Source organism: Genypterus blacodes, unplaced genomic scaffold (genome assembly GCF_046128005.1).
Source record: "Genypterus blacodes isolate CSIRO-AG114 ecotype Tasmania unplaced genomic scaffold, CSIRO-AGI_Gbla_v1 ptg000076l_1, whole genome shotgun sequence".
Lineage (NCBI taxonomy): Eukaryota > Metazoa > Chordata > Actinopteri > Ophidiiformes > Ophidiidae > Genypterus > Genypterus blacodes.
In genome coordinates this window covers 5,968,198-5,984,835 of record NW_027466885.1, presented here as the reverse complement: position 1 = coordinate 5,984,835, position 16,638 = coordinate 5,968,198, and the positions used below count along the sequence as shown (strand labels likewise).

Here is a 16,638-nt window from a genome sequence, read left to right as displayed (position 1 = left end):
AATCCTGTATTGCTAAAATTCTTGTAAGATTTATAAATATGTACAGCAGTCCACTCTGATAAAGAAAAATATTCTAGTGTTTTATCGCATCAATTAAATCAAATTGACACTTGTTTATTAGGAATTATTTTTAATGTGATCTACAAAAACAGAAAATGACAGCATGACTATGAGACTATCGTCATCACACTCTATACAGGTGTGTGTTCTACCACATGGATGAGTTCCATTGAGATGTGATGGGGAGTCAGGACACACAAGCACATTCTTTTTTTCTTTTTTTTTTACAATATAAAACAGCAATGGCGCCACCCATTTGATACTCAACATGGCAACCCGTGCAGCGTCCTCGGCTGTCTTTCCCCGACCGCTCGGGGCAGCGCAGATCTCCGGCTGCCAGATCAGTGACTCTTCTATACAGCGCGGTGCAGAGGGACAGATGAGGGACGACAGTAGGCTGGTTTGGAGGCGGCAGTCTGCAGCTGTCCACGGCGTGTCAGTGTTTGCTCTTCTTGGACTTTTTGTGGGATCGGTGAGGGGACCTTGATTTGGAGCGTGACTTCTTTGTGGATTTTTTGGGCGTTCTGGATCGTGACCGCCGAGACCGTTTGGGTGTGCGAGGTGATGAGGGAGACCTGGAGGAGAGAGGAAGTTTGAGTCGGGACTATAGTCTGAATCTCGGCAGAAGAGATCTAGAAGGTTATTCACTGACATTCACGTTTACAGCCAAAGGTTTGAGGTCGTAGACTTCTTACCTCTTTGTTGTTTTTTTGTTGCTGGATCGAGGGGAATCTTTGTGAGAGGAGCGGGAAGACGTGTCTTTAGAGTAAGATCGGTCCGAGCGTTCCGATCTTTCCGAGCGCGGTGAAGAGGAGCGACCTCGCCGGCTGCTGCTCCGCGTTGGACTAGGCGAGCCGCTGTGGTGCCTCTTCCTGTCAGCCAGAGGGGGAGTGTGGTTAGAGTGTGTGCCCGTGTTCTAGTCTCGCGTTTACTCGCTGATAACGCTGCAAACATCTCACCTGTCTTTCCTGGTCGGTGTGTCCTCCTTCTCTTTTTCCTTCTTCAGGTCCTTCAAACGTGCCTCCACTTTCTCCTTCTCTTTTTTCTCCCTCTCTTTCTCCCGTTCAAGTTTCTCCTTTTCTTTTTCCTGCAATGACAAAACAAAACAAGCGTCAAAGCTGAGTTCTGCATTTGAAATCGAGCGGCGTGAGTGAAGTCCAGAGTTCACTTGAATACCTTTTGTAGTAGTTTGTCCCTGTAGTGCTCCACCTGCTCCTGAATACTTTGGCCGGGTTTCTTGGGCCTTTTCCCGGACTCCAGCTCATCCTGGAACTTCATAACCTTAACCTGTGTGTGGAGTAAAACGGTCAGAACACAGAGAATCACAACACGCTGCTGATCATAATGTGCTGAACCGTGACGGCTCAACGCACCTCGATCTCTCTCAGCTTGGTGCGCTTCTCCTCGTTCATCTCAGACATCTTGGTGGTGTCGTCTCTGATGGGGTTGGAGTAACTCAGGGTGTCGGAGCGAGGGCTTTTGTCGTCGGAGCTGTCATCCTCGTCCCTTCAAAAGGAGACACGGCTATACGTGAATTAAATGCGCAGATACGGGGGCGCATTGCAGACATTTGAGACAAAAGAGGTCCTTACTTTTTCGTTTCTTCGGGCTGCTCAAAGGCCTCCCATTTAGAAGTGGTCACAGCTGAGGAGGAAGCAGGTGACAGGTGAGCAACAAACTACAGTATCACTGAAACTAAGAAGGTAGAACGCACAACGATCAGTGGCACCTCGCTGCAGCCTGAGGGTCTCACCTTGTGATTCTAATTCCGCCTCATCTACTGCTTCCCATTTGGACGGTGCTACTTTGAAGGCCGACTCCTTGGACTGATCCACTTTAAAAGCCAGGAAATAAGAAGTAATTAAGGAAACATTCTGAGTCTAGAAACATTGGACAACAATACAAGGTCTTAGTCCCACTCACAGGGGACTCCATCTATGTCCTCCTCCATGGGCTTGATAGGAATGCCGTCTAGGTCGTCCAGAGGGGCTCCGTCGATGGGGGCCCCGTCCAGGGGTACCACGTCGATTGGAATCCCATCCACATCCTCCAGTGGGGTACCGTCGACATACTCGCCTATGGGTGCCCCGTCGATATCCTCTACTGGCTCAGGCTGCACGAGAACGGGACAAAAACAAGTTTCAAGCTAAGAATTCATGAAGTGATGCAAGGTGTTCAGTTTTTAGGAGGAAGGAGCTAAGAGTACAAACCTCTGCTATGATGATGGGAGGTTCCTTTTCTATAGCGAGATTAACTAGACCCAGAAAGATGTTCTGCAGTTTGATGAGGAAAGGGTCCGGGTACACCGCCCAGTCCTCCCACGCCCGGAAACACGACATCACCCGTTGCTGCCAAAGAAGAGAAGAAAGACACGGACGATCAGGTGAAGCAGGTGTCATCTTATTGATCAGAGTCCTGAGCAGGGACGGGCGAACGCTGCTGTACCTTAAAGTTCTCAGACTGAAGGTGGCCCTGTATCGTCTTGTATGTGGAGTTGAGATCTGCGAAGATCTGGCAGAGCTTCGTCTCAAAACTGAAGAGCATTAGGACATTTGAATAATCCAAGCATCAAATTGACTGCTTAATAAAGTTTAAACCATGTAAATAACTTACTACTTCCTGTAGTAAGATGCATTGGAAACCTTGGCTGAAGAGTTATACAATACATCAGACACTAGATACAACCGAGCGATCTGAAACGAGAAAGAGGGACTCACTGTTAGTGGTGTGTGTGTGTGTGTGTGTGTGTGTGTGTGTGTGTGTGTGTGTGTGTGTGTGTGTGTGTGTGTGTGTGTGTGTGTGTGTGTGATGCTTTGCCTTCTTGGGCAGAGGCGTCTTGAGGATGGAGAGGGACTCTGTCACACACTCCACAATCTCCTCAGCAGCTTCTGCATGGGTGAGACAGAACAACATGGCCTCTGCGATGTCCCCCCTCCTGGGAGTCATGCCACGCAGCATCTCCTCTAGTTTGTCTCGCTCACTGGAGACAAAGACAACATCAGTCATTTCTGGTGTCATCTCTGTGTTTGAAATAAAGTCATTAGAGCAAACATGAAGAAAATAGTCTTACTCTTCTTTCAAGCTGCCTTTCTTGCTGCCTTCCTCCTCTTCCTCTTCCTCCTCGCCGTCGTCATAAGGGCCGTGCAGGTACGGGTTGAGAGGAGGAGGACGCCATAAGGAGCCGTTCTTAAACATCCTAAAGTCGTCTGTCCGCCACTTGGCTGGTGCTTCCCCCTGAGAGAGAAGGAGACATGATGGAGGGTAAAGCAGCTGGAACAGAACCACAGAACACAATCACAGACCCGACTGACATGAACACAGAACACACACCTGTAGTATGGAGTAGAGCTTCCATCTGTAGTACACATGTGCCGGGCTCTGGTTCTCAAACAAAAACCTGGAATAAAGAGAGTCACAACTTCAGAGCCTGCCGTCTCACCTCACTGAACGGTGATGAACACACACACACACACACACACACACACACACACACACACACACACACACACACACACACACACACACACACACACACACACACACACACACACACACACACACACACACACACACACACACACACACACACACACACACACACACACACACACACACACACACACACACACACACACACACACACACACACCTGTACATGGGGTTGTTGATTTCTCGGTTCATGATCATGGCTTCAAACATTGGGCCCTCACGCACCACAAACTCGATCATTCGGTGGATGAGAGAGAGTAAATTCCTATAAGAAAGACACAGTTAAAGCAAATGGATTCAGACTGGCTGGACCTCTGAGCTCCATGTTAAGAGACTGACTGCTAACGCTCATTTATGCTCAGTGGCTCCACCCAGTGGACAGTTGTCTCTCAGCAGACGGGATGGGATTTCAACAAAACGGTGCTGCAGGACCCTTGGAGCTCTTAAAGGAACAACAATTTAGGATGGGATACCTCCGGATTGAGTGTCACCATAGCAACACGCCACTCAGATGAAGTTAAACGTTTCGGTGCATCTCGCTGTTGCCGCGGTGAAAACGAGGGGCAAAGTGCGAGCGATCGTGGTGAGAGACAACTGCCGGGTGTCGAGTGACCAGGCATAAATCAATCTGAACCTTGACTCTGCCTCTGGGCTTATAAATAACATCAATGTAAAGATGAAAGACAATTAAATGAAAGCTGATATTATCACAGTAACACATTCAGTGATAAACGCCAAAAGACAAATTCGGTTGCAATAGAAACGTGTAAAGATTTGACAAGCGTTGTCACTACGTTCACGCCCACATTCTCTCATGCTACGAGTGCAACTGTATTTAATGTGGTTGCACCGTCCGGATCGGTGAACGGAATCTCCCCCCTCGAAGTTGAGGGAACCGGAGCTGAAGTAGGAGCGAGACGCTGCACAGACGCTGTGTTAGCAGCCCGTGTGTCTGATAACACAGCATCTGCCGGTACACACTCGTCACGTGAGGAGGAACCGACGCAGTATAGGATTGTTGGCCTAAATAGGCTAAATATAGCTGGTCTATAAGTGGATCTGGTCCTGACCGAATACAGTGAGAATGAATGAGATCACTCGAGCTCTGCAGAGAATTTGAGGATTTTTCCGAGATGAAAAACAATTAAAGCCTAAAGTGGCCAACAAGACAAAGGATGTCTTTCATTTGACAACACAGATCACATTTACTTGTATTGGAGCCGATCGTACCAATGGAGGGGTAAAATTCAGTATACTTTCCCAATCCATCCCATGATGCTTTTCAGGTCCCTCGCTGCCGCAGACAGTTCAACTTGTGCTGCTCACCAAGGCCAATGTCAAAGGTCGTACAGACTAATGATGGCAAAGTTTGGTTTGTAGGCAGAGGCCAGATTTACTGAGCTACTGATGGCGTGACAGAGGCCAAGGGGGAAGACGGTCCGAGTGAGCAATGGTGGGAGAGGCAGGAATGTCACGTGTGTGGATGCACCGTCAGCTGACTACTGTGTGTGTGTGAGTGTGTATGCATGCGACGTGACAGTTACATGATGTATGTAGTGGAGCTGTGATGGTCTAAACTCAAAGTGGTGTTTGAAGGTGTGGTGGAGTGTGTGAGCTGGATGCAGAAAACATCAGTGCGTGTGTGTGTGCTACTACACGACTGCCTTTACCGTTGCTCAGCCACACCGGCCCGCCCCCTGTAGCATGCAGTGATCAATCGATCAGACTTTTAGCTTCATTATGGGATGTTTTTGTTCTCTAAGTTTTTACACCAATTAAAAAAAGAAAAACATGTACCTTTCTGTTGGGATAACCACTTTGACTATGGCTTGCGACAGAGTCTGTATATGAAGTCACATCAGATAATAAACATAGAACGTGAGTATTGTTAAAAGGCAACAGGTGAAAATATAAAAAATGCATTTAAAAGTGCAAATAGACAACAAGTTTCCTTTCCTGCTGTCAGCTCTACTAAAGGCCACACCCCCCCGACTCTGTGCTCATTAACCATAAACGCCTCTTGGTAATAATGCACATCTATCTGTACACATTAACATATCTCTGATTCAGCCCACACTTTGATTTACAATGTAAAACTAATGTAACTCAGTCAACAAGCTTAAACTAATCATTCACAGAAATCTGGCCTGTCTAACTTCTTACCAGCAACACTAACATAACTTTGCCATAAACCATGATACCATGGCCGGCCGGCGAGCTAAGTTACCTTGTCGAACTCCTCTTTGTTCTTGGGCGGGGGGAGCATGGGGGCGTTGGGGTTCTTCAGCCTCTCGCGGGGCTGCGCGTTGAAGGGGAGGCCGGAGGGAGGCGGCGGGAGTGTGTGCTCCATCAGGGACGGAGGGATGTAGATGGGGTGAGGGGGGATGGGCACGCCTTTGCCCCAACCCAGCTTCATCTCAAAGTTCATGATCATCTTTCCTGGAATGACAGCAGGGAACACGTATGTAGAGGCGGTCGTAAGGACAGAGCGGTGATGGTGAGCGTGTGAGGTTTCGTACCGTTGAGGTGCTTGAGCGCTCGCTCTGCATCCCTCCTGTTCATGAAGGCCACGAAGCCACAGTTCCTCTCCCGCGCCCTCTCCTCGTCCGTCCTCGGCCACATGATCTTCACACTGGCCAGAGGGCCGTAGCGGCCAAACTCTTGACACAGCATCTCCTCGTTCATCTACACAGCAGGCACACAAAGGGTACAGATCCTTAGGTTACTATGACAACAGGCAAAGCTATGAGTAAAGCTATTAGTGTTCTTCCACTTTGGATTTCACTGGCAGACCAAACGCACCTGTGGATTGATGTTTCCAAGATACAGGTTGGTGGTGGAAGGGTCTCCCACATCATGGGAACCTGGTGCACAGTCGTCCAAAACTAAAGAGACAGAGGAGACAGAGACATGTCCTTCATACTGTCTGACATAATAACAGGTCCTCTAGGCAAGGTGGAGATATTCAGTCACTGAATTATGTCAAATTACCACTGGACGGCCGGTTTCTTCTTGAAGAACCATCCGCTAAAAGAAGCAGAGAAGCAGAATACATGTTTTAGGGGCGAAGGTGAAACAAGGGGAGTGGGGGTCATAGTGCAGCTTAGAGACACTTACACGATCGTCTTCCATCGGTGCCAGACAGAGGTTCAAAGCGACTTACTCGCCCTTTCATCTTATGTCTTTCATCCCTTTCCTCCTGTATTCTGTAAAAAGCAGCATCCAACACAATCAGTGCCTCACACTGAGAAGCTGCATTCACACACAACAACAAAGGAGTCTGCATCTTACTGTTTAAGTTCTTCTTTGAAGAGCTCCAGGTTGCTCTTCTTCTTTTCCTTCTCAGTAGCTTTTTTCTGAGGCTGAAGTACAGGAGATATCAGAAAGTGAACAAGTGAGCTGTTATCTGATACAACATCACAATACACAGACCGGTGAACTTACTTGTCTTTTGTCTAATGCTAAAAACTGAGGTGGGGTTTCCAAAGGCAGAAAGCTGCTTTTTGTTGATTGTTGATTATCAAAACGTGACTTGGGCTTGTAGAGTTTTCCCTTCTTCTCATCAGCAGCTGTTTCCTCTGAAAAGACAGGGGGGATGTCAGTGTCAGCACTCACACTTCAATACACCAAGATTTGACTGACAGGTGAAAGAAGTTCTGTGCACTGCATTTTTAACCGGATCTGATAGAAGACATTCAAACTAAAATAGGTTACAAACCTTTTGTTGCATTTGCAATTCCACCGCGGACAAACGCCTTGACTTTACCCTCCCCTCCTCCTTCAAACGCAGCCAGGAACTCTTCATAAATCTCTGCAGCTGCACGCTCGTCCTCCTGAAATCACACACACAGGATCAACATCAACAGCTTCCACTTAAGGTGTTACAACTACAACAAAACATGATCTTAACATTTAATGTGTGTGTCTACAGGCCCACATGTTCTTGGTAGAGATCATAGCTCTCTGGGAAGACCAGAAAAACTAACAAGACTAACATGTCCATGAAAACCAGGAAGAATCCTTTGAAGACGTAATCCACGGAGATGTTTACCTTCTTCTTGATTTCATCCTGCTCCTTCTTGCTCAGTGTCCTCTTCCCTACTGCCATCTTGCCAATACTGAACGACTTCAGTTTGCTCTCCAGCAGCGCCTGCGGATGTAAACACAGCATTCCCGGGCCATTAGACACGATCATGCGGCCTGACAGTGCTATGCATGTGTATTTATTCCTCCTCTGATTGCTACAGAACCATGACAGGTGACGTGTTGGCAGGTGGGAGAGCGGCTCTGTGTGTGTGCAAATATTACGCAAAACAATTATAACTAATGGTTGCTGCTCCGAACCTTAAATGGCTGAAAGCGAATGTTGCCTGTTTACAACTGGACACCATGACGGGACATCTACGTAAATAACGCAGAGGCCTAGCTGAGTGTGGATACCTGCTACAGCGCGCGGCAGAGGAGCAGAGTACCTGCGGGGGAGCTAACGGCTAGGCCCCGTCTCCCCCCAAACGCTACACTTCACGCTACTTATGTCCAAACTCGAAGCTTCATCGAGTCTGCCTTCTTCATATGAATCCCGCCTGCATTAACATGTTTAGTACGTCACCAATATTCGCTTGTGTATCTGCTGTCACGAGTAACACCGGCCTCGCTTGTTGTGGCTAACCGTTAGCTTAGCTTTAGCCACATTAGCCGGTGTGACTGAGAGGTTAGCGCGCTAACACTCATTACTCTCAAATGCTTTCGAGCTCAGACTTACAGAGTGTCAAAGTTGTTCGGGGACGCTACTTATACAATTTGGGTTACTGCAGGAGATAGCATCTTCATAAAGGCGGTTAGAAAATGATATTCACCTTAGCGCTAGCTTTCTGGGAGCCAGCAGACGGTCGGTCCGCCATCTTTTGTTGCACTGAAATAAAAATCGATCACCGATGTTGAAATAAAGGCGAGTGTGGAGTTTCAGCCAACATAGTCAAACACAGATGCAATGATGGCTTCCTATACACATAAAATTACTAGAAATTATGACAAATTACTGTTACGATAAATAAATAAACAAGCAAACAAATGAAAGGTGATTATTGTTAAAACATTAGGCATGGAAAAAGAAAAGCATCAGTTTATTATCGTGAATATTATTGTGAAAAAAAAACTCACATAAATGAAACATTCCTACGCTTTATTTACAGAATATGTTGCATTTCGGCTGGATTCAGACACATTCGCAAGACGCAAGGTCACCACAATTACACATACAACACAGACGATATGTTAGGGTGCCAGATCGTATTGAATCCAGCAGGTGGTGCTGTCTCTCAGTTATTCGATTTCTACCTTATTCCATCTCTATAACCTGTGCATATTATTCTCGCCTATGGCGATTTAAATTCATATATAAATTAGACTTTCCTCAGGAATGAAATTTACGACCCTGCTTTAATCCGTTGGTTGCCTCGGCCGTCCCACATGTGCCCCATAACTGCACAGGTTATATACAACATGTCACGGATCAAGCCTCTGGTCCATGTTGGCTGATGTGCCATAAGTCATTCCTGTTTGTACACGCCATCATACGTGCCACCGCCTTCCAGGTTTTCAGGCCAGGTGCTGTCAGGAGCTCATACGCGGGACCTCCCTGCCTCTAGCGCGGCTTCATCTCCCCCTTTTTTTGGGGGAAGGTGGGGGAGTTAAAAAAAAAAGAGAGCGCAGCAGTCTAAGCTCCGTCCCTCCTACATCGCAGAACAAACGCGATATTCATCTGCTACAGCCTGCAGTAAGTGAAACTCCCCGCAGGAACTTCAGGGTAGTTTTCCCGTTTTGCAGTGTGAGTTCCTGAGCACAGTGTCACTCATGGCACGGATCGAGAACAGGCGACGGTCCGCTAATCCGACGATGTGGAGGACGTGCAGCGTGTTTGGCGCTTGGAGTCTCCTGCTGCTGGCTGAGGTCTGCGCGCAATCTCAGCGGAGGTAAAGGCGTTTATTTACCTGTATGATTTCATTAAGTTAATCAATGAAGGAAGCCTCAGTGAGTCAGCAAAGTGCCAGGGACTCAAACACAGCTTTCTATTGAGCAGCAGCACAGCCAGTGTCTCTGCAGCCCAAGACACATGTGGTGCATTGGCAAGGGAACTCAATCTGATTTAAACCTAACACAGTTTCACCTTTATAGCCTATTTGTTTGATGTTATCATCCTCATCCTCATCATCATGTGTAAACTCCTTTTCCCTCCTAGGCCGGTGTTCACATGTGGTGGGAATATAACAACTGACTCTGGGGTGATCGGGAGCCAGGGGTACCCAGGAGTTTACCCCCCAAACACCAAGTGTGTGTGGAGAATCACAGTGAGTAGAACCATTCCATCTACATGAGTAAGACACACAGTGTGTATGAATGCCTCCTCCCTGTACAGCCTAATAACAGAACAAGGTGCATTTTGGGACCTGAAACACACACACATAACAGCTGTGCTCTTTAATTACACCATACACACCTCCACTAATCCTGAAGTTCTAATTTCCTCCTAGAAATGCAGCCTTGGGCACTTTTGCTGAGTGGCTCCATTACAGAACAAGTAAATAGTGGAGTGATGTATGACTGGAACAAGTTATTGCATTTATAGGCTGCTGCTGCTCCACACACCGGTCGGATTAACTGTGCTGAACTTTCTGTGCATATCTTCAATCGGTGATGGAAAACAAGAGTTAATCCATTCAAGTAAACATCTTAAATCCTGGCAGGCATTGATTCCATAGGTACGTTATATAACTCTGTATACGATTACTCATAATAGTCATTTACGTTCCCGCCCAGGTCCCTGAAGAAAAGGTTGTGGTCCTGTCATTCCGCTATATTGACCTGGAGAGTGACAACCTGTGCCGTTACGACTATGTGGACGTTTACAGCGGCCATGTCAGCGGGCAGAGGCTCGGCCGTTTCTGTGGGACGTTCAAGCCGGGGGCCTTGGTTTCCACGGGTAACAAGATGCTCCTGCAGATGGTTTCCGATGCCAACACTGCCGGGAGTGGCTTCCTGGCGGTCTTCTCTGCTGCCCACCCACACGAGAGAGGTAGGCACTCTGCTCGGCTGCAGAGATAGCAGCTGTGTACAAAATATCTGGCCTCTACCGGAGCATGTAATGCGGAGCCGTGGAAGGGGGGGCCTCAGGTCTCGAGTCATGACATCACCCCATAAAGGAATCTGATACAGGCTTGGGAGTGTGTGTGTTTGGGCAGAAGGTCAGTCTGTAAAGAGCTAATTAACAAGGCTGTATAACATGAGGTGCTGCTGCTGCTGCTGCTGCGGCGAGGTCACTGCATGTTACTACAAAGACAGAAACTTCATAATGTAGTCTTCACATTTTGCATAATTATGTGACTCACCTTCAGGGCACACGTGTCTATTCTAACACAGACGGGAGCGCAGTGTGTTTCCAGCTCTGCCTGACAGCTCTGTGGGTTCAGGGCTCCAGTATTCGGACAAGAAGAACATTCAGCACCTCTCACAGTGTGACGTGGAATTTCTCACAGGCCTTTTTGGGAGCAGTCAGCAGAATCAGAGCCGCATGAGCCTCTTCCTCCTGTCCTGTCCTGGGTTGTTAAGTCTGCGTCACTGTTTTGGTGGATTTTTAATGGCTGGGTGGTTTAGATGATACTGTAGATACCATCTGCACCCAAGGAGCTGACAGCCGGAATGGACAGTGTCTATTTACAAGCCTGTCTGGCTCTTTACACAACAGATGGCGACAGATAGGCTGTTGCCATATACCGTCACCCAGAGTTGTCACAAACTACACGGCACAAGTCCTTCGTTTGTTAAACTGTCTTTTTTTGTCATCGCGCAAGATAGAGGATCAGATGTTGTGGGAATTCCAATCTTTGACAGTCCAAGCAGCTTGTTTTGTTTTTTACCGGACGTGTCTCAGATGCTCCATTGCATTGGAAGCATGTGGTGCTAAACTTCACTACAGATACTACAGGTCAACTCCAGACCTGCTTAGACACCAAACATACCCAGAAGTTTGTGATTAGCTGTTCATGAACGATCACATTGTGCCCATTGGTTACTCTGCAGGGGATCAGTACTGTGGAGGCAGGTTGGATAAACCCTCAGGGACTTTCAAAACCCCCAACTGGCCTGAGAAGGACTATCCAGCTGGGGTCACCTGCTCCTGGCACATCGTGGCACCAAAGAACCAGGTGAGGAGGGTTCATATGAAACATTCTAAGGGAGTTTCACGCTCCGAGCTGGGATGAATGACAAGCCTTTATGTTTTTCACCTTTTCACCTCTGACAGATAATCGAAGTGAAGTTCGAGAAGTTTGATGTGGAGAGAGACAACTACTGCCGCTACGACCACGTCTCCTTTTTCAACGGAGCAGAAATCAACGATGCCAAGCGGATTGGAAAGTACTGTGGTGACAGCCCCCCAGAGTAGGTGACACTGTCCTGGAGGTTCCAATTCCCCCTTTGAAGGTCTCTGTGGTTCCACCTCTGTTTACTCAAGCGTCTCTTTCTCCTCTGCAGCCCCGTGTTCTCAGACGGGAACCAACTCCTGATCCAGTTTCTCTCCGATCTCAGTCTGACTGCCGACGGCTTCATCGGCCACTACAAGTTCAGGCCAAAGAAATTCCCCACTACCACCCTACGACCCACCACCACCACACAGCCCGTCACCACCAGGCCCATACGTAGGTAGCAGCTTTTATCCAATCAAAACCTCTTAAATCTTACATCTGTTTGTTGACGGAGCTGTGCGGCGCTCCGGCTGTGTACTCGTGGATCCTCCCGCTAACATGTTGGGAGTGTCCTTCCTGGAAATACAAGTGAGGTCAGGAATCTGCCTCTCATCTCAGAAGGACACGACATGAGTGAAATGTGGCGCTGCGGTATTTTGAGGACAATAACTCTACGCAGATGCAAGAAGGTCCCGGGTTTGAATCCCTGGCTGTCAGTTTGCATGCACTTCTCTCAAAAACGGACCGTACTCAGCCCAGCTCAGTGCTCCTAATAGCACATTTTAGAGGAAGAGATGTCAAAAATAAGCTGAAGAAAGACGCAAACGGATTTGATAGGTAGTGGTCGGAAGAACAAACTGCTGGTTTCTTCCAAAAAAATTCGAAACCGATCGAACTCTGACTTCAATTTCAAGCGACAGTGGAATATAATGGAGAAACATGAAAGCAGCAGTTGCTTACTTTGATTGACACTGACTGGGACGCCCCCTTGTGGTGATCGGTGGTGCTTCTTGGGGCTCGTCACATCTCGACAACAGATTCAACACAAAATGTTGCAAACTAACTATGAAGCAGCCAAGGACATCACATGCTTCGGACATACGCTCACTCTGTCTGTCATAGGCACACAACCATAAACCGCACGCACGTGTGTGTGTTTGTGTTTCTGCACACAATCACAGCTCATTTTCATACACAAACACTCCCACACACTCGTTTTTTTGTGCCTCTGGTTATTTTGGCGTCTCCCTGCCATGATGTCATAGAGTGACAGTTCTCTTTCTGGTTGGTTTCTTGACTATTTCCTCTCTGGGAAGAATAATATTTAGACAGCCAGTGTGTGTTTTTTAAGCCTTTTTATGGGAGCTTTACTATCTCTAAAAACAGACAGCCCCTTCACTATTTTACACTGCATTACACTCTGTACATTTTGTGAGAGGCTGAGTCTTTCATTTGGAAGGACTCTTTTTTATCACATGAAGGGGAACAGTTTTAGAATGAAGATACTCCTCTCTGAAATAAGAATAAACTGCAAATAGACCACAGCTGAAGCCTACCAGACCATAATTTTGTTGCATGCATCACTGGCAGGCAAAATTACAGAGATTGAATTTTCTTGTGTGTGTGTGTGTGTTTGTGTCTGCAGCTCTAAAGTACTCCGTCGCCCTGTGCCAGCAGAAATGCAAAAGACGAGGAACTCTTGAGAGCAATTACTGCTCCAGCAATTTTGGTAAGAACCTCAGCGCTTATTGCAATTGATTCATACCACATACATTGCAGCCGTTGCAGCTTTGCTTGTGTTACATATAACGTATCCATATCCTCTTCTATTTAATGTCTATAAGCTAAGGACAGACTAAACATTCAGCACTCACATCAGAATCTCCGCTAACAAGTGCATTCAGACCTGATGTCACTATCTGTGCTCCTCTTCGCATCTCAGAGACTTTCTTGATCCCCCTATGAGGAAGTGAAGGGGTGTGTATGCCAAGACACAGTAACCTCCAATGTAAACACACCACACACACACATATAGCTTCTGACTGTAGGCAAACTGTTGAGAGATGAACTTGTTGATTCAGGCCCGGCCTCTGTTTGCCGCTCGGCTGCGCTCTGATGTTTTCCCTCTCAGGGATGTTAACCACATGTGTCAGATTGGCATCTCAAAGGGAAAGCTCGCTCGGATTTTGCGCGGGGAACCGAAAGTAGGAGCGCGGTGCAGAGCTGTGGCCGGTGTGGAAAAAGCAGGCCGTGTGATGTGGTGACAGCGTCTGCACTCCGAAACATTACATCACTTTTTTAATAAGGTGGCGAGACGGCAGACTGAATATCTTCTCTCTAATCAAAGCTTTAATAAGGTCAGGTAGCTGCTGTGTAATCTAAGGATTTGTTACGCACACACAGAGCTGTCAGGGCCAATTCACTGGTTTATGTACAGCAGCACCACACAACGACATTACAGAAGCTTCTGGTTAGTCTCATCCCTGCCAGGCTGCATGTACAGTCCAGACACATTGGTTCCATCAGTGTAAAGAATCCATCACACACACACATTAATCAGGGACTCATCCTGGAATGCCTCCTGATCACAGAAATTAAAAATGTGTTAATCAAACTGCCAGTGTCATTTTCAGACGGTCCCTTGCAGAGGAGCAGTGAGTTGTTTTTTTTAGATGACCAATCAGAGTCGTGGCAGAGTCTCTCAACGCCCCAAACACACACAACCTGTGATGGAAAAAAACTGGAAGGGCTGGAAACAAACTGCAGAGTGTGTGTCAACAAACTTCACAAACTGTTTACAGACCCAAAGGAACTGTAATAACTTATGAGTATTAAAATAAACCGCCATAATATGGATCATTTCATTATTACAGTTTGACACCCTACAAAACACTCACATAAATCATCTGTGTGGGTGTAGCTGAGTTATAAATCTAGACAACTTTGACATTTCTATCCACTCATCCAAAGAGTCTGGTGGAAAACTTTTGGGTTGTCTGCTGGACTGGCCTGATATCAGACCTCAGACATCAGTCATCTGACAAAACAGAAAAGGCTTTGATGCTGTTTAATCCTGAAGTGAACATATCTTAAAGCAGATTGACTCCATATGACTGAAGGAGAAATCATGATATCTAACAGCGAGCACAAAGTCTCTGTCTCTGGGTTTGGACGGGACCTTGTCAGATGTCTTCACCCTTTTCCCCTCCTGCCTCCACATTTCCTGTCATTTTCCCCCCAAACTGTAGAGAGAGAGAGAGATGAAGTGGTGAAAGACCGAGCAGAAACGATGAAACACGAGCCTCCAAATTCCCTTGCGGCATCTGTTAGGACAGAAGGACAAGGAATTTAGCAGGAAAACGTCCCTCTTGGGTTACTGATGACAATAACAAACCTCAGATTCCTCTCTGCTCCAAGTCCACTTCCAAAGTTAGAACGCTTTAAACACTTTTCACTGCTGGATACAAAATCCAATCCACTTCATTGCCTGACACAAAGCCTAAATCTCCCTTTTATCTCAGCTTGTTGCATCATAAACTCCTACAGCGGCTTTTAATCATCTGTCTCGTTATCGTTTACGCTTGGTTTTCAATCTGACGGATTCCCAAAATTATGATCTGTTGCTGTTGTCATGGCGTCTTAAGATTTTGGCTCTGGCGGCAGTAGTCACATGTTTTGTAGTTTCTAAACGAAAGCAGACGTTATCAGTGTGTGTAAAGTGTTTTCATCTCTAATGTGTACGTGTTTGTGTCTATTTTTCCGGATCTGCGGCAGTAATAAGCGGCACTGTCATCACGGCGGTGATGAGAGGAGGCAGCATGTACGCCACAGTGTCCATCATCAACGTGTACAAAGAAGGCAACCTGGCCATCCAGCAGGCCGGGAAGACCATGAGCACCAAGATCATCATCCTGTGCAAGAAGTGCCCGTTTGTACGAAGAGGTGAGTTTATACAGGAAGTCGTTTTTGGCGATGCATGCCGCCACCGTGGTAGAGAAGTGGTTCATGTTATGATGAAGTGTGTCATTTTGTGGTTATGTGATTGTTTTGAGTGAAACCTGTGGCTCTGAGTTTGCCTAAGTTGCGGTGTCGTCACGCACGGTTGAACTTAAACTCGCCCCAGAGTGTAAAGAGGTGAGCGGCATAACTCACTGTCCCGACAGCTGATCAGTCATGTTTACGCGCATACATGTGAATGTGTGTAAACATGCGGCATACAGACCGCTGCGTGTGCAGATTCTCACATCCCCCTCCCCCCTGTCCCTGAATGTCTCTGCCATTCCGCTGCTGCATTCAGGCTCTTTGTGTGTGACCTCACTAGGCTTAAACTACATCTTCATGGGCCACGTGGACGAGGAGGGACGCGGGAAGATCGCCCCGCAACACTTCGTCATGGCGTTCAAGACCAAGAACCAGAAGGGACTCAACATTCTGAAAACCAAGCAGTGCTGAGGAGAACCCCGCCCCCCTCCCCTTCCCAGGTCAGATCTGCACTGGACTTAGCCGCCTTCAGCTGTAGTGTGGGAACTGCAACAACGACACATGATGACATTAATGGCGTCCACCCTGTTTCTGCACCTTTGGATTAATCAGCTGTCAGTCGCCCTCTTGCCTCATCTCTCCTTCCTGCCGTGGGGGATGTTAATGAAGGGCCGAGGGGTGAAACAAATTAATGTGATTCTGTGCGTTCTCACCCCCTATTGCGGCGGCGGCGTGGACTCCTCTCTCAGCAGGTGATCCAAACATGAATACAGGAAAGGGATTGAACGTGACGTCATCTGCTTTGCTTTGTTGTCTCACATACAAGCCTGATTCAGATTCACTGAGCATCGGTGCAGAAGTTGCCGAG

At 47.3% G+C, this 16,638-nt stretch overlaps 2 protein-coding genes across 3 annotated transcripts; one reads left to right on the top strand and one right to left on the bottom strand.

Moving 5' to 3' along the window:
- Window positions 1–242: 242 nt before the first annotated feature.
- u2surp (U2 snRNP-associated SURP domain containing) lies at window positions 243–8,474 on the bottom strand. Of its 2 annotated transcripts, XM_076158140.1 has the most exons (26): window positions 8,406–8,474; window positions 7,601–7,699; window positions 7,268–7,382; window positions 6,994–7,127; window positions 6,841–6,911; window positions 6,667–6,755; window positions 6,541–6,576; window positions 6,352–6,434; window positions 6,069–6,234; window positions 5,777–5,988; window positions 5,347–5,390; window positions 3,710–3,814; window positions 3,391–3,457; window positions 3,131–3,294; window positions 2,878–3,040; window positions 2,674–2,753; window positions 2,506–2,593; window positions 2,271–2,408; window positions 1,984–2,173; window positions 1,814–1,894; window positions 1,653–1,704; window positions 1,434–1,566; window positions 1,237–1,347; window positions 1,020–1,147; window positions 756–932; window positions 243–635 (listed from the first exon to the last, which is right to left on the bottom strand). In XM_076158140.1, exons 1-26 carry the CDS (start codon window positions 8,448–8,450, stop codon window positions 497–499), a joined length of 2,910 nt encoding a protein of 969 aa, XP_076014255.1. In that variant the 5' UTR covers window positions 8,451–8,474; the 3' UTR covers window positions 243–496. The 2 variants fall into 2 exon arrangements, with proteins under 2 accessions (XP_076014255.1, XP_076014256.1); XM_076158141.1 differs by lacking the exons at window positions 5,347–5,390; window positions 6,069–6,234; window positions 6,352–6,434; ... (5 more) ...; window positions 7,601–7,699; window positions 8,406–8,474 and having other exon boundaries at window positions 5,777–5,901.
- Window positions 8,475–9,136: 662 nt separating this feature from the next.
- On the top strand, window positions 9,137–16,247 carry pcolce2b (procollagen C-endopeptidase enhancer 2b). Its single transcript, XM_076157941.1, has 9 exons — window positions 9,137–9,521; window positions 9,788–9,896; window positions 10,366–10,621; window positions 11,626–11,750; window positions 11,849–11,985; window positions 12,079–12,242; window positions 13,435–13,518; window positions 15,564–15,731; window positions 16,111–16,247. Exons 1-9 carry the CDS (start codon window positions 9,403–9,405, stop codon window positions 16,239–16,241), a joined length of 1,293 nt encoding a protein of 430 aa, XP_076014056.1. The 5' UTR covers window positions 9,137–9,402; the 3' UTR covers window positions 16,242–16,247.
- Window positions 16,248–16,638: the final 391 nt, after the last annotated feature.

What these genes read in the sequence shown, in the direction of transcription:
- u2surp (XM_076158140.1), bottom strand. Translation starts at nt 8,450, where the DNA reads ATGGCGGACCGACCGTCTGCTGGCTCCCAGAAAGCTAGCGCTAAG. An exon ending in ATCAACAACCCCATGTACAG is followed by an intron (nt 3,458 to 3,709) that starts GTGTGTGTGTGT and finishes TCTTTATTCCAG; the next exon opens with GTTTTTGTTTGAGAACCAGA. An exon ending in CCAAGCTGAGAGAGATCGAG is followed by an intron (nt 1,348 to 1,433) that starts GTGCGTTGAGCC and finishes CTCCACACACAG; the next exon opens with GTTAAGGTTATGAAGTTCCA.
- pcolce2b (XM_076157941.1), top strand. Translation starts at nt 9,403, where the DNA reads ATGGCACGGATCGAGAACAGGCGACGGTCCGCTAATCCGACGATGTGG. An exon ending in TGCGCGCAATCTCAGCGGAG is followed by an intron (nt 9,522 to 9,787) that starts GTAAAGGCGTTT and finishes TTTCCCTCCTAG; the next exon opens with GCCGGTGTTCACATGTGGTG. An exon ending in TGCCCACCCACACGAGAGAG is followed by an intron (nt 10,622 to 11,625) that starts GTAGGCACTCTG and finishes GTTACTCTGCAG; the next exon opens with GGGATCAGTACTGTGGAGGC.